The sequence below is a fragment of the Somniosus microcephalus genome, chromosome 1, assembly GCF_052327205.1.
Source record: "Somniosus microcephalus isolate GS21.2 chromosome 1, FLI_Smic_1.0, whole genome shotgun sequence".
NCBI lineage: Eukaryota > Metazoa > Chordata > Chondrichthyes > Squaliformes > Somniosidae > Somniosus > Somniosus microcephalus.
In genome coordinates, this window is record NC_140987.1 from 116,346,410 (window position 1) to 116,363,976 (window position 17,567).

A 17,567-nucleotide genomic window follows, 5' to 3' on the forward strand; every position below is an offset into this window, starting at 1 on the left:
ATTACATTTCCCCTACATCCAATATCAGCCAGAAGAGGAGCTTGCCCATACAAGAACGAGGGAATGGGAAGCTGTGAATAAGTAAAACCATTTCCCCACATTTCCTAGCAGCTGGTTAAAGAACACAGACATTGTTACCAGGTACACTATTCACCCTCGAGTTGCTAATGGCATATGGGTGCCAGAAATGGAGAGAGTGTGGAGTTTAACATCTCTCCAAATAAGGGAATTTCTCTAATTTAGTAAGCGGGATATTGGCCATTATACATTTCCACTGTAGTTTCCTGAGCATTGCTGTACAAGTTCATACCTCAGATCATCTCTGACTGTTCCCCAGTTTCGAGATCCACTTCCACCCCTTTTGTCCTCTTGTTTCATTCCCCTAAAAGAGAAAGTTTTAGTATAACCCAACTGTTCAGTCTCTTCAAAATATAGGTTTAGATTACAACCCAAAAAGGTATTTCTCAAGTTAAATTTGGCCCAATAATGTTCTCAGAGGACAAAAGGGGATTTCGGCTGATCTACTGTTTTATTATTGTGGTAAACCACTGTTTGTATTCCTGTTTGTCCTGTTTGTATTCCACTGTGTACATGCCTGGACATGCCTCGGCTGACTCCTCCCACAGGTCCTAGTATAAAGGTGACTGCTCCCCAGCCCTTAGTATCATGGACCGGTCGACCACGCGAGGCAGACCTCCATTCTGTTGTTAATAAAAGCCTTTGGTTACTCTTCTAACTCTCAGTCTTTTATGAGTAATTGATAGCGCATCAATTTTATTAACAACATTTTTATAATGGAGAAGATCCTCACACCAGCATGCCTGGACTTAGATCATCGGGAGGCGGACTCATCCACCAAGTTTACTCACTGGCTTAAGTGTTTCGAAAAATTCCTGACCGCCTCCGAAGCAATCAAATCGGACGAGGACAAACTGGATGTCCTGACCTCCAAAGTGAACCACCGAGTGTACTCGGTCATCCAAGACGCGACCTCGTACGCGGACGCTATCAAGCTCCTCAAGGACCAGTACACGCGCCCAGTGAACGAAGTGTACGCCAGGCACCTCCTGGGGAGTCGTAAACAACAACCTGGGGAATCGACCGTGGAATACCTTCAGGCACTGTCTGTGCTTGGCCGGGCCTGTGGTTGTAAGGATGTAAAGGCCGCCATGTACACAGAGGAACTTATCTGGGACGCTTTTGTAGCGGGCCACAGATCCAATTACACCCGACAGCGACTGTTGGAGCAGAGTAACCTCGACCTCAACAAGGCCTCTGAACTCGCACTATCGTTGGATGCAGCCTACCAGGGCATGGATGCCTACTCCTCTGCACCGTGGACGCCGCGGGGAATGACAGCCTGGGACACGGTAGGACCGCCTCATAGCGCCGTGCCACCCCAGCCACACCCCAACAACGGCCCAACTACCGCAGCAGTGTCCCAAGGCCAGACAGCAGTGCCCCAAGGCCAGAAATGCTACTTCTGTGGCCAGGCAAAACACCCCAGAGCGCGCTGCCCGGCGAAAAACACGATCTGCTCGGGCTGCGGGAAGGAGGGACACTACGCTAGCGTCTGCAGGGCCAAAGCCACCCCGAACCCCAGCAGCGCCGCGTGTGGGCCATGCGGGCCGCCATCTTGGACCTCCCCGGCCATGTGCGAATCACCGGTACAGCAGCCATTTTGGACGCCTCCAGCCACATGGGGATCATGGACGCCGCCATCTTGGACGACAGCCGGGACGCAGCAGGCCCCCGACACCGCCTCATCTGATACCCGCAGCGACACACCGACCCCTACGCTGGCATCCGTTACACTGGACCAAGCGAGACCGCACCAACTGGCCAGTTCCACAATGGACATTAAGGTAAATGGTCACGATACAATCTGCCTTTTTGACTCTGGGAGCACGGAGAGCTTCATCCACCCCGACACGGTGCGGCGTTGCTCTCTCCCAGTCCTGCCTGCGCAACAGCGGATTTCTATGGCCTCTGAGTCCCAGTCGGCGGACATCGGCGGCTACTGCGTGGTGACACTCGTAGTAGACGGGACCGTGTACGATCATTTTAAACTTCTGGTCCTGCCTGACCTCTGCGCTGCCGTCCTGCTGGGGTTAGATTTTCAGTGCCACCTTAAAAGTGTTACGATGGCGTACGGTGGACCCCTACCCCCACTCACAGTCCGCAGCCAGCAGCTTCCAAATTGCCCGCCGCGCACCAGGTGCAACCTCTCCACACTCAGAGTCACCCCCCCACCACTGTTTGCTAACCTCACCCCCGACTGTAAGCCCATCGCCACAAAGAGCAGGCGATACAGTGCCGGGGACAGGGTTTTCATTAAAACCGAAGTGGAGCGGCTCCTGAAAGAAGGGATTATTGAGGGCAGCACCAGCCCCTGGCGAGCCCAGGTTGTGGTCGTTAAGACCAGCGAGAAGCAGCGCCTGGTCATCGACTACAGCCAGACAATAAATCGCTACACCCTGCTGGACGCCTACCCACTCCCCCGTATAGCCGATATGGTCAAACAGATCGCGCAGTACCGCGTCTTCTCGACCATTGACCTGAAATCAGCGTACCACCAGCTCCCCATCCGCCCCGAGGACCGCCAGTACACTGCCTTTGAGGCAAACGGCTGCCTCTATCACTTCCTTAGGGTTCCCTTTGGCGTCACCAACGGGGTCTCCGTCTTCCAAAGGGAGATGGACCGGATGGTAGATCAAAATGCGTTGCAGGCCACTTTCCCATATCTGGACAATGTGACCATCTGCGGCCGTGACTTGCAGGACCATGACGCAAACCTCGAAAAATTCCTCCGCACCGCCCAACTCCTAAACCTGACATATAACAAGGAGAAGTGCATATTCCGCACAAACCGCCTCGCCATCCTTGGCTGTGTTGTGGAACACGGAGTCATCGGCCCCGACCGGATGCGTCCCCTTATGGAACTTCCACTGCCCCACTGCCTCAAGGCCCTGAAGAGGTGCCTAGGGTTTTTCTCCTATTACGCCCAGTGGGTCCCCTACTATGCGGACAAGGCCCGTCCGCTGATCAAGTCCACCTCTTTTCCCTTGACGGCAGAGGCCCGCTTAGCCTTCCACCGTATCAAGGAGGACATTGCCAAAGCCACCATGCACGCAGTGGACGAATCCATCCCCTTCCAGGTGGAAAGCGACGCGTCTGACTTTGCCCTGGCCGCTACCCTCAATCAGGCGGGGAGACCCGTGGCCTTCTTTTCACGAACCCTCCAAGGCCCGGAGACCAGACACTCCGCTGTTGAGAAGGAGGCCCAGGCGATTGTGGAGGCTGTGCGTCATTGGAGGCACTACCTGGCCGGAAAACGATTTACCCTGCTCACTGACCAGCGTTCAGTTGCTTTTATGTTTAACAACAAGCAGAGGGGCAAAATCAAAAATGACAAGATCTTGAGGTGGAGAATTGAACTTTCCACCTACAACTACGAGATCTTGTACCGGCCCGGGAAGCTAAATGAACCCCCGGATGCGCTATCGCGTGGCACCTGCGCCAGCGCGCAGATCGATAGACTGCGGGCCCTCCACAATGACCTCTGCCACCCGGGGGTCACCAGGTTCTTCCACTTCATCAAGGCCCGCAACCTGCCTTACTCTATTGAGGAGGTCAGGACCATGACCAGGAACTGCCAAGTCTGCGCTGAGTGCAAACCGCACTTTTATAGACCAGACAGGGCCCACCTGATAAAAGCCACTCGCCCCTTCGAGCGCCTGAGCGTCGATTTTAAAGGGCCTCTCCCCTCCTCCGACCGCAATGTGTACTTCCTCAATATTATTGATGAGTACTCCCGTTTCCCGTTCGCCTTCCCCTGCCCGGACATGACCAGTGCCACGGTCATTAAATGTCTGAACAACCTCTTCACCCTGTTCGGCTTCCCCAGCTATATCCATAGCGACCGGGGCTCATCGTTTATGAGCGACGAACTCCGTCAGTACCTGCTAACTAGGGGTATTGCCACAAGCAGGACCACCAGTTACAACCCCCGGGGGAACGGACAGGTGGAAAGAGAAAATGCGACAGTTTGGAAGGCCGTCCTGCTAGCCTTAAAGTCTAGGGGCCTTCCAACCTCCCGCTGGCAGGATGTGCTCCCCGATGCGCTCCACTCTATTCGGTCACTGCTCTGCACTGCCACTAACGCCACCCCTCATGAGAAAATGTTTGTCTTCCCAAGGAAGTCCACATCGGGGACATCGCTACCGCCATGGCTGACGTCCCCAGGGCCGGTCCTACTGAGAAGACACGTGAGGACCCATAAAACGGACCCCCTGGTCGAGAGGGTCGACCTCCTCCACGCCAACCCCCAGTATGCTTACATCGCATACCCGGACGGGCGGGAGGACACAGTCTCCATAAGAGACCTTGCACCCTCGGGGGCCGCAGTAACCCACTACCCACTACCACCCCCCCCCACGATCCGATATCCAGCCCCAGCAGACGGCAGGCCTGGGCCCCGCGACCCGCTCGACATCTACGAGGACGACACGCCTGTGCCACAGCCTACGCTGGACTCGACGCCGGAAACTTCACTACCCCTGCCGTCGGCACGCAGATCACAGCGGCAGACAAGACCTCCGGAGAGACTCCAATACACTAACTTTTAATACACTTCACCCCGCCGGACTCAATTTTAAACAAGGGGTGAATGTGGTAAACCACTGTTTGTATTCCTGTTTGTCCTGTTTGTATTCCACTGTGTACATGCCTGGACATGCCTCGGCTGACTCCTCCCACAGGTCCTAGTATAAAGGTGACTGCTCCCCAGCCCTTAGTATCATGGACCGGTCGACCACGCGAGGCAGACCTCCATTCTGTTGTTAATAAAAGCCTTTGGTTACTCTTCTAACTCTCAGTCTTTTATGAGTAATTGATAGCGCATCAATTATATCTTTTTTTCTTCCCTCACCAGCCAAGGCCAACAAGCAGTAAACCTGCTTCTAGAAACTTGGCTTTTATCAAATTTTTCTGTTTATGCCCCAGACCACATGCAGAGAGTCATGTTTGGTTCAGGGAGTAGGGTGCTCTCAGAGCTAATGCCAGTCAATACAGCCCTGACATGCAAGCGTGTACCCAAGAATGGTTCTCCTACCTTTGTGGGGAGGCATCAGCGCTTCAGTGTAAAGATGTAGGGCCCATAATTCCACAATCCTTCCAGCACACGTCCCACCATACCTTCACAGGAGTGTGCCAGAAGGCCCAAAAATTAGGCCAGGGATCAGAAACTGGGTTCAGCCTTACACTGGGGATTCCACAGGGTCTTGCAAGGGGCCGAGCCTCCACTCGCCCTTTGTAAGGTCAAAGTGTAGAAGGAAGTGGAGTCTCCCAATTCCGAGAGTCCCTGCATCCCCAGCCTCCCATCAGCTGAGATGCAGTTAACAGAACGCAAGGCAAGACCAGGTATATCAAGCCACCAAACTGGCCTCAAATGAGTCCAGGCTGACATTGTAGCCTGGACTTTAAAAAGAAAAATCACCTGTTTTCTTCAGAAGTTTCTCCTTCCCACACTCCACAAGTTGACCACCTATGGCATTGAAATCAAGGGACCTCCCTCTGAACTTTGGCAGGATCAGTGGAGAAGATCCCAGACACTTACACTGGGATGCAAGCCCCATGTGAATGTTCAGCCCCACTAGGTCTGCATCCCACTTCTTAGCGGCGGTGTGTGTTGTGGGCCTACATGCTCATTCATCTCCATGTGTAGCACTCTTAATAGTTTGTTAGATTTCATTAGGAGTTGCACGAGCATAACTCAGGATGACTAGCTTCAGTTTCCCTTCCTCTGGGAGATGTTTGGTCTCAATCTCATACCTCCTGTGACTAAGATTGGCATATTTCCTGCATGGGAACTGGCCACATCATATTGGAGTCCAAAATGTTACTACACACAATTATCACTTTAGTTGCATATTTCAAAATAAAACAAACTTCTCAACTTTCAAGCTAGGTTACAGGTTAAAAATAAAAGCAAGATTTTCAATTTCAATTCTTTAGCTTTGCAATTCCGAATGAAACAGCCAAACCAAATTAGAAGCACAGGAAGCGGTTATACAACACTATTAGGAGGTTTGTGAGAAAAATGAAACACTCACTTCAGGCATGATCCAGGCACAGTTCCGATTGATTCATCCTAATGCCATATTATGCCCCCCACCCCACAATCAGTGAAACGGACAAAAACTTTGGCTCTTCCGCGGTAAATACCCCATTAAAAGTTAGACCCTTTTGGATTAGGTGTAACTGGTATTTTAACAGTTTACTGACTGCTAATCAAAGGTTATGGCCCTGAAAAATTAATTTAAATTTTGTGGAGTGTCAAATGTATCCATTTTAATTAAAATTAAGAAACTTTAAAAGAAAATTTAAGTTTGTTCATCTTTATTTCAGGTTCGCTCCCCCCCCCCCCCCCCCACCCACCCCACCCCCCACCCCAGAGAGAGCCCCAATTTTTGTTTTGCTCACTAACATTTTTTAAAAGTTAGAATCAAAAAGGAGCTTACTCACTTCCTGGTTCACTGACTGAGAACTCTGTATTTGATTGGTTGCTTAGACATCTTGTTGGTGTCACAGCAGATCATGTTAGGGATTCCCCACTAACTTGCGTTGATTTCAATTTCACGTTGGAAAAGCCGAACTTCTCACCAGAGATGGCGAGATCTTTGTGGGAAGCTTACTTTGGGGCCAGCGGCAAATGTCTTTGCTTTGCCGCTGACCGCAAATTACGGGTCTATATTGTTTGCTACGAAGAGTCAGATTACTAGTTCCAGATCAGAAGCATCAACCAAGCAGCACAGGAATTCTCCAGGCTCACAATTCTTCTCCAGTATTAAGTCAGAAGTCTTCTCAACCTCAACTGGTTCAGTGGCACCCAGCTCTGGTTTTCAGCAACTGACTCGCGCAAAATCTTGAACCTACACTCGGGTGATTTAATCACCACCCAAAAATCAGTCATCTGGAGCTCGACATTGATTTGAGGTAGGAAACAGTGCTGGCAATGGTGAACAGGACAAAGCAATCTTTACCCTTTCTTTTTTGCAAAGATGTCTAGCGGTCATGAGTCAGCCCAGATTTTCTGAGCTCATCTGGCTCCATGGTTTCAACCAGAGTCTTTCACAGCTCATGATTGGCATCTCTTCCAGCAGTCAGTGATCCCAGCAGTAGTGAGCTAGATATGTTGCAACAGCATCCAAAGTAACAATTTAACAAATTTATTTCATGTTTGATCATCTGCTGCAGTTGTTTTTCCTTTCCCGCAGACTCGAACATTCTTCTCTACTTAACCGTGTCCTCCACAGGAACTACAGAAGCAGTACTATCAGGAATAACATTTAAATGACCCCCATTACTCTGCAGTTCCAAGTAGTAGACAGATTTCAGATTTCAATCCGTATTGGCTTTAAGGGCCCAAAGACCAAGATCATAATAGTAATTTACAGTCTGTGCAGAACCTCCTCAGAGCTGCCAACTTCCCCACGACTTCTGCCGAGTAGATTGTAAATAATCCAGCATTCAATTAATCAAAGTTCCCACCTACATTTCCCAATTCTCTTCCTTACTTGGTGCTGTTTAAAAAAATCAAATACACTGCTCACACTATTATTCTCAATATTTCATGGTTAAATACTTGTTTTTATATAGCACCTTTTAAGTCAAAACATCTTAAAGTACTTTACTTTTTGAAGTGCGCCAACTGTTATAGGCATATACAAGGCAGCCATTATGCACCAGCAAAATCCCACAAAACAGCCGAGATTAATGACCGTTTTTAGGTAATATTTGTAGATGGATAAAGGTTAGCCAGGACACAAAGAACTCCTTGCTCTTCTAGAAAAGGGAACACGGAGGGGGTGAACTGATAGAGGTCTTTAAGATTATGAAAGGGTTTGATAGGGTAAAAAGCGAGACTTTTCCATTTGCGGGAGAGGCCAGAACTAGGGACCATATATTTAAGCTAGTCACTAATAAATCCAATAGGGAATTCAGTAGAAACTTCCTTATCCAGAGAGTGGAGGAAAGCTAGATATACACGAGGGAGAAATGAATAGAATGATATGCTGATGGGGGCAGGAGGAGGCTTGTGTAGAGCATAAATACCGGCATGAACCTGGCCTGTTTCTGTGCTGTAAGTTCTATGTAATTCAAATAGTGCCATTGGATCTTTACTGTCCACAGAACAGGAACAAAGTTTAATGTCTTATTGGATGAACAGTACCTCAGACATGCACCACTGGAATGGATGCCTCAATTATGTGCTCAAGCTCTAGTGTGCACCTTGCACCCACAACCTTCTGACCTACAGGTACTGCCACCAAAATGGACTAAAGCTGCCTCTTGTAGTCAAAAGTAATACATATATAAAAGTGAGGTGGGGTTGGGGGGGAGAGAAAGAGAAAAGAAATGGAGTGAGAAAGGATGATCATGTGCATTCCTTAAAAGGTACACAAGTTCATAGAAACATAGAAGATAGGAGCAGGAGTAGGCCATTCGGCCCTTCGAGCCTGCTCCGCCATTCAACGAGATCATGGCTGATCATCCAAATTCAGTACCCTGTCCCTGCCTTCACCCCGTATCCCTTGATCCCTTTAGCCTCAAGAAATATATCCAACTCTTTTTGAATATATTTAATGAACTGGCCTCCACCGCCCTCTGTGGCAGAGAATTCCACAGGTTCACCACTCTCTGGGTGAAGAAATTCCTCCTCATTTCAGTCCTAAATGGCTTACCCCTTATCCTTAGACTATGACCCCTGGTTCTGGACTCCCCGGCCATCATAAACATCCTTCCTGCATCTAGTCTGTCCAGGCCTGACAGAATTTTATAGGTTTCGATGAGATCCCCTCTCAAGCTTCTAAACTCCAGTGAGTATAAGCCCAATCGGCACAATCTCTCCTCATACGTCATTCCTGCCATCCCAGGTATCAGCCTGGTGAATCTTCGCTGCACTCCTTCCATGGCAAGAACGTCCTTCCTCAGGTAAGGCGACCAAAACTTCCTAGGTTAGCCCCCCAATTCCCACAATGGGATGATTGCAATCTCAATCTACACGTGGAGCTTGAACTTTTAAAAAATATAAAGAGAAACAACTGCAGCAAATGATCAAACATTAACAAATTCATTTCAATTGTTACAGTAGACATACTGGAAAAGCAGAAATGCAAAACCACCATCACACACAGGAATTTAAATTATTATTTAGGTGTGGGGACTAGAACATTTTCCTATTAATTACACTCCACAACTAAATTGTGAGGAGTCTCTTCACAATTTAGCTTCAAGTGAATCATATCGTTTTTTTTTTTAAATTTAAAAAATCTTCTATCTCACTGGAGGTGGCAGCAGGAGGACCCTGCCATCCATTCAGTGCAGAATGAAGCACTATGGAAATTAGCCAAGTCGGAGAAAATCACATACTCTCCAAGGCCAAAACCAAGAGAAGTTTTTTTTTAAAAAAAGCTGATCACAGTGACTGGCACATCAGCAACACAAATAGCAAGCACAGTCCATTCCACACAGTTCTGGGCTTGGCACCACACTCAAAATCCACCATGCACAAACACAGCAATACACCTTAAAAACAAACAGTACCACTCCCTAGAATCGCCCCACTGAAAAATCCACAAGCCACTTAAAGCTTTATAATGCCTCATGCACACTATTCCTTATCCAGTATACAATGAATAAAATGTAAGACAATGTAACTTAAAAAAAAATCAACTGGATATACACAAAAAACCCTAAAAAGGTTCAAATACACTGGTCAGCCACTGAATGGAACCGTAACAATTGTGTGCCTACCAACTGATGAATGTGTGCTTCATTTCACCCAGCTAACTTTGGTATTTGGAGCCAAATCCCCATAAATAAAACTGATGGATTATCAAGACAGCAGCAGGCCACCTCTGCCGATGCTCACACAATGCAAATATTGAAGCATTAAATCCCCATTACATTTTTTGTTAAATTAAGCATGTGTACAAGTAGAACACAACAACAATTTGTATTTATATAGCACCTTTAACATAGTAAAATGTTCCAAGGCACTTCACAGGAGTACTATAAAACAACATTTGAGGAGGTACGACTATCTATCTCTCCACTCGCGAGCCCAGATTATGACTCACTGCAACATTCCTTGTAAAAGACATACCTCATCTCCAACATGTTTGATTTCTACAGCATTACCATCCTGATTCACTTACTGTACTGTTCAAGCAACTCACACTTTGTCATTTCCGCTATGCCTTTCAAACTCTCGTTTTCCTCTTGGATCAAAACCATCGACACTCCTGGGAAATCCACCTCTTCCTCGACCACGGCCTCTTCCACCTCCACGCCCTCTCACTGATGGCCTGTCCATCCTGTCAATTGGTCTACAAAACAAAAGTTAATTGCAATGAATATAGGGTATATGATTTTTTTTTTTTTTTTTTAATAAATCGCCACAGCTTAGAATGGATAACATTAAAATACAAGTCATAATAGTCATTAGTAATGTTCATCACAAAACAATATTGCAACTACTAGCTTGAATATCATGCTTATTGCTATGCTCAATGGTTCATCATATTGCTTTTGCAGCTGTAAAACAACATGGGTTTGAAGCTGAATTTTTCTTTTTGCTGCTGGCACTCCGTGTTAAGAGGTCAAATTGGCAGTATGATGGCTCAATGCACTGTCATACTAATATACCACACCACTGATTTGCTGTAGTACAATATTCCGATTTCAGAAATGGCGCTGCGGCGGCAAGGGATGGCTAAGTGAAGGCCAAGCTCCTCCCTGGAACGATCAGGAGGATTTTGGGGGGGGGGGGGGGGGGAAAAACAGAAGGGGTTCTTCTCTTGCACACGTTCTTGTGGCTAGTGGAATAGATTTCATGCCCCTTGCAAAAATGAGAAAAACTGGCAGTTCTCACATGGAACTGCTCAGTGACTCAGAGGGTTTCACATCTCTACTAAGAGGATTGAGAGAAGTTAAGAGATTGCCCAAAAGATTATGATTTTCCTTGCTCGTTTCAGGTAGGTAAATAAATGTGTTCCCCTCACACTTGCATTAAATAAATGTCTACATGTAATATGGTGCAGCCTTTACTTTTACTACTGTCCATTTTTCAAATGAAAGTCAAGAAATATATAAAATGTAAATATTAAGCTAATTGACACCTTTTATTTATTAATACACTCTGCAACAATATTTCATAACCAAAAGCTTCTTCTCAAATAAGCATGTTTAAATTCATATTTTAATTAGATCCTTCCTCCAAATTTGAAGTGGAAGGGGGCGCGGGGAGAGGAAAGGCACAGAACTAAAGATACTATCTTTAGTTGAAGAGCAAAACAAAGACATTAAACACCTTACAGTCTTGTCATGTTCAACCTAATGAGCAGCCCATTCTTCAATTTTAATTTTTAAACCTCACTGAGAATTATCTAGCAGTGATGAGCTGAGTTTTTGTTCACCTTTTGGAGCACACTGCTCCTGTCTGCTGGAGTAGATGTCCTATTTCCGCAGTATATGTATCCCATCAAATCCTTAAAAAGGTCATGAAAAAATGGGCTGTGCAATGGTATAGCACTCTGATAATTAAACAATGGCATTAATTTGCCCCCAAGTTCCTAATCTTAATTTTCCATTAATGATCTTATGTCCTCTATTTCTCTTATAAAGCTTTCCTGTCTGAAGAGGCATTTTGATGCATGAAAATGCAATCTCGTGCTGTCTGCCAGAGTTGCCAGGTAGAAAACAGCTGCTCCCAAATGAGAGAGCATAGTCAAACCCAGGCCCACTCCCAGCAGCACATTTCAGGCGCACTGGCAATGACCTCAAAAGTGGATTGCGCACTCTTTATAATTGTATGTGGTGAAATGTAATCAACAGAAAAACAGAAAGGTAAAAGAAATACCTTGGGATTCTTCTTGCACATAGTCCTGAAAAATGTACCGGGTTCACTTGACTCACACTTGACTTCAGTGTGTGAAAGTTGACTTCATACACAAAAGGGTTTTACTCAACATTGTGGGTAATTATGTCATTATTTAAAGTCAAAAATAATCTTTGCCTCGTTTAATCTAGTTTGTTCGCTGCTGATTTCACATGCCTTAAGCACAGGTACACAATAGACTCAGCAGAGGATATCTAAATTTCAGTAATGCCGAGATAGCATTAAGTGTCTTTTCATGTGCACACCTGGTTTTTCTTGTCACTCTAAACTAATTTACATGCAGCAGGTTTCCATTTCAGAAAGCAACAGTCCTGGCTGTAGTGACAAAATTGAATGCAATATACTCAGCAAATAGGGAATATTCTAATACCATTAAAAGTTAAAAAAAGAGTCCACAGTCCCAGTTAGTCTGGTGGTAGGAGGTCACAGCAATAGGAGAGTTATTCTAATTTATTAAACTGACTAAAAACAGAAAAGGACAGGCGAGTATTTCTGTACAAAGTACTCACCCATCTCTCCCAAAGAATACCATTTTTTCCACATTGGGTAAATATCCTAGTTTCTGTACAATATTTTCAGACTCGAGACCCATTTTCTCTCCTGAGTGATTCCAACAATATAGATTACAATGTAGCCTACATTATGGTGCACCTTACTGAAGCTCCATTTCATGCAAGAGGATGCTCCAGATCAATCTGTGGGTTAACCCACATCTACTCAACCCCCTCCACTGCAGGAGAGGGGTTTTTTGAGAGAGAAGGGGGGGGGGGGGGGAAATAAGTACTTTGTACAGAAAAAGTTCCTCTAGTTCCTCTAAAAGCCACCAGCATCCATAGCAAGCGGGGTTTTCTCATAATATATCAAATAAAAGCCAGCTTCCTTTTTCAACCTGGTCAGTTATATACTGTATAGTAAAGCAGTTAGCTCAACCAAACTTTTATCAACTAGATTATAAAACATATACAATCACACCACACACACATCTCCATGACACAACTGATACTTAACATCTTCCATGACAGAAAATTAACTATGTCACAGCAATTTTGCTGCAAGATCATAATTGCCTTCAGTACATCACTGTGCACAAGTAATCTAACCTGTCCCTACTTTACACATTTGCTCTCCATCACTTCCCCCCACCTACCAACTTTCCCCTCCATTTTAGAAAACATCAACTCCTTGCTAGCACTCCCAGGTTCATGGCCTAGTGGCCACTACTCAGGTCTTGACTGTTTGCGTTAGCGGGCTACTCATCTGCATGGGGGGGGGGGGGGGGGGGGGGGGGGGGGAAAAAGAGAAGGTTGAAGGGAGGAATCCAGCATACATGCATTTTCAGCAGGGGTTGCTGGATACTGAACAGTTATTTCCCTTCTGAACTCAGGGGTACCAAAGCAGAGGGCAGTGCACCTACCACTGCTCCAGTTAACTAAACACAGGTTGGGGATCAAACACTCGACATTCCTGTTCTACACAGCCCAACTACTCAGTAAAGGGTGGGGCAGTAATGGGAAGATCACTGAACCACTATAAGAACTTACAGGAAACTTTTTGGTATCTGGTACCGACATGGTGCCGGTTGATTAAAAATTCCGGATAACGGAGAGGGTTATCTACCGAGGCTATTTTTAACAAATAAAAATTAAAAAATCAAGAAATGTGCAGTATACAGTAATTGGGTACTCACCTACAGAATGTTGTGTTAAGTGGATGGTGGAAGATGCTTGATTAAATATAACTGCCAGTTGAGGGTAATCCATAACTCTTTAATGACTTAATAGTAAAATAAAACTTACAGTAAACGAGTGTAGTCAGTACTGTAGTTGACTGTACACTTATTCCAAGTCCTTTTGCTTGGACCAACTTTTGGGAATGCCATAATGCAAGATGGAGGAGATAATTGAAGATGGAGAGACACACAGAAAAATGGCGGGTCGGAAGAGACTACCGGCAGCGCGGGAGAGTCAGACTCCTGTTATTGAGGAGTTCGGACTTCTGACAGCGCCAAGAAGCCAAGTAGTGGCAGTTTGGAGAACTACCCCCACCTGACTAACTCAGCCACCGCGGGAGGCTCGGACTCGACAACATTTCCGGTTATTGAGGTGTTGTTTTCGGAGTATGAATTTTGCCGGTTAATAGAGAATTCCTGATATTTAGGTCACGTTTAAACAAGTTTACTGTACATGATATCTTTATTTTAAGTGCAGTATAAAATATTGAGGAATTATAAATACTACACATTCACACTCACTAGGATCGTTACCTCAGGTCACAGTTTTCACAAAAAAAGACAAATCATTGAATTTGATCCCCAAAATACCAATAAAATCCTGAATGGCATTTACAAAAATGCAAGTCTTTGTAAACCAATGGCTACAGTTGTCTACAAGTAAGTTCATATCCCATGAACCATCAGTAAATATGCTGTCGTATAACATTGGAATGTGACTTATTCAGTTACTATAAACCAATGGCCTTGATCATTTAATTCAATTCACAGGGAACGGAAGGAAGGAAACAGAGAAGAGTGCAAAGGAATCTGGTTGACAAGCCACTATTGACAACCTACTACTGGTTACAAAGTGATCAAACAAGGAATGTTCCATGGGTGCCAGAACAAGGAAGTTAAAGATTAGAGAAACTGTTACAAACGCAAAAGGAAAAAAACAACCTTATAGTACATTAAATTTCAACCAGCCTGTGAATCCTAGTAACTTCCCTCGCCATCACCCCCACCAACCACTCCATCAAGGTTAAAACCAAACATGCAGGAAGATTTGTAGAAAAATGCTGCTTGCTTTTAAGAGGAATCTACCTAGAGCAAAACTAATATATTTCACGAACACCGATTAAAGTCTTACGCTTCTAATGAAAATTCAGTAGCTCCTTCCGTTTCATTAGGACGGCGTTCTCGGAATACAACTCTGCGGTCTGGTCTCTCGGTTTTTCTTTCAATATCCTGGTTCTCATTCAGTCCTCGCATTTCTGCCCTCTTTGGGCCCCTCTTTGGACCTGATGAAACACAAGTTAAACACATGCAAATGTTAAGGCAGTCTGAGCAGATAAGGCCAATTAATGCCAGGTACCTACCTGTAAATACAGCCAGGCATTTAATTTTACTTTAAAAAAAAAAAATTGCGAACTATATTTGCAGTGCTGCTCTGTGGAACTTTGTGCATTCTATCGTGACGATACTGGCTTGCAGAAGTCACATAGGCCAAGGTGGAGGACAGCTTTAACACAACTCTCAGTATGTAAACTGCAGTTTACTCAATGAAATGGAAGATTTACAAATACTGACGAGAGTCCCAAGAACAGCAAGTCTTTAAAAGTGATTCTCTCATCAAAATGTGTTTGAATTATTCATTCTTTTAGTGTTGCAGAATGTCTAGCTAAAAAAAAAAAATTAAGAAAAATTAAACAATATGCTTGGCACCATAATCTACACTCCTTCCAGGTGAAACAGCGATTTACTTGTACTTCTTGCAATTTAGTATACTGTATTCACTGCTCACGATGCGGTCTCCTCTACACCGGGGAGACCAAACGCAGATTGGGAGACCACTTTGCGGAACACCTCTGTTCAGTCTGTAAGCATGACCCCGAGCTTCCGGTCACCTGTCACTTTAATTCTCCACTCCACTCCCACTCTGATCTCTCTGTCCTCGGCCTCTTACATTGTTCCAATGAAGCTCAAGGAACAGCACCTCATCTTTCGATTAGGCACTTTACAGCCTTCTAAACTCAACATCGAGTTCAACAATTTCAGACTATAACCTTAGCCCCTTTTTATTACATTTTTTTCTCACATGGCAGCTGTTGATTCAGCCAGTGCCATTTACACCTCATCTAGAGTTATCTTTTGTTTCTTAACTTGTCCCATTGCCATCTCCTTTTGCCTTGCACTATCATCCCTTTTGTCTTTAATCTCTCCTGCCTTCCATCCTATCACAGACCTTCCCTTTTGTTCTTTCCTCCCCTCCTCCCTTTCCCGACACTTGCTTAAAAATCTGCTACATCTCTAACTTTTTCCAGTTCTAATGAAGGGTCATCGACCTGAAACGTTAACTCGGTTTCTCTCTACAGATGCTGCCTGACCTGCTGAGTATTTCCAGCATTTTCTGTTTTTATTTCAGATTTCCAGCATCTGCAGTATTTCACTTTTGGACTATAGGCCTAGAAATTCAGTGGGCTGCGCCACCAGTTAGCGCCCAAAGAGGGCACTTCGTGGGTTTTGCGCCACTGGCCACGCCTCCCGCTATATTTAGCAGGGCGCTAATGGCGGCGCTAGCCATTAGCGCTGCGCCGCCACCGATGACATCATTGGTGTGCGCAGCGCCCCGATCGCCAAATTTGGTAGCGCCCCCTGCTTTAACGCTGGTCGTAATTTGCGACCGGCTCAGGGGGGCCTACCTGCGGCAGTAGAGGCGCTGAGCGGCCATTTTTTTTGCTGGCCACCTGCCAGCACCTCTTCGCGCCGCCGTCCATGGCCTCCTGAGCCCCCCCCCCCCCACCGCATTGTGCCGGCTGTGTCCCAAGAGCCCGGCACTTTTCCTCGGTGCCGGGCTCTTTTGCCGGCACTCGCGATCGCCGATCGCGCTGCAGCAAGCCCCTCCCCTTTAAGGGGGGGGGGGAGGAAGGCCTGCAGTACCGCAGCACGCTGTACCGCAGCATGTGGCACTGCGGCACGTTGTGCTGCGATTTTCAGTTGCAGCGCCCCAAGAGGGATGCGGGGCGCCTCGAGTAACGCCGCGCTTCCGTTTGGGGCGCTGAAACTGAATTTCCGGCGGGCGTTCGCGACTCCTTCTGGGGCGGTACTTCCGGCGAGACTGGCGCCCCCAAATGGGGCACCAGTGACTTTCTAGGCCATAATCTTTTAAATTTGTTATTGGCCATTCACAAATCAAACGGTGGTCCACCAGAAACCAATCCATAGTTAAGCTTGTTTGGTTTCGCACAAGTGTTAGTTTTACCCTGTATTAAATTGGCTAATAATGTAACGGCTTCCGTGGTGAAATGTGTTCCTGGGTGGTGCTACAGATTTAATTACACATTTTGCAGGACTCCCAAATTCAGGGACAGTGCTGCATGAGGTTATTACTCGAGCTGTTCTCATACCACCCAGTGGTGGATTTAAGGCAGCGTTGCACTGATGAAACCCTGGAAGGGGGCCATTTGAGGGAGAGTTTGTTTTAAGTAAGTTTAAAGTTGGCCTGATTTTTTTTTTACCTCCTAAGGCTCTGGAAAGAAATATGGGTGGTGGGGGGGGAGGCGGGGGGTGGGGAAGAGGAGGGAAGAGAGTCATGGCAGAAACATTTAAAAACTGTTTAACAAAATGTCAACCAGTGCTTTTAACATATGAATGCACACAGAGGGGCAAGAGGAGGAAAATTATATTTTTAGCAGCCTCTAGACAACCTGATGTGATACAGTATGCCCCAAACTTTGTGGCTGAAAATCAATGTCCTAAACTGTGTGGTAGAATTTTATGGAAAGGCCTGGACAGTGCAGAATAGACAACTCATCAAAAAAAGGTCCGCTCACTTCAGTGACAATTTTTTTTTTTTTTTTTTAAATCTACACCCACTTTACAGCCATTCTATTT

At 46.0% G+C, this 17,567-nt stretch overlaps 1 protein-coding gene across 5 annotated transcripts in view; it reads right to left on the reverse strand.

Annotated features, from left to right (window-relative positions):
* LOC147124316 (intracellular hyaluronan-binding protein 4.S-like) overlaps positions 1-17,567 on the reverse strand; it is a 36,761-nt gene that overhangs the window by 13,236 nt on the left and 5,958 nt on the right. For 4 of the 5 annotated variants that reach the window (XM_085984930.1, XM_085984924.1, XM_085984915.1 and 1 more), the window contains exons 2-4: positions 14,824-14,974; positions 10,242-10,391; positions 311-382 (exon numbers count right to left, since the gene is read on the reverse strand). In XM_085984930.1, coding sequence (XP_085841056.1) covers positions 311-382; positions 10,242-10,391; positions 14,824-14,974 — 373 coding nt within the window. The remainder of the gene's footprint in view (positions 1-310; positions 383-10,241; positions 10,392-14,823; positions 14,975-17,567) is intronic. The other variant, XM_085984933.1, reaches the window with a different exon arrangement.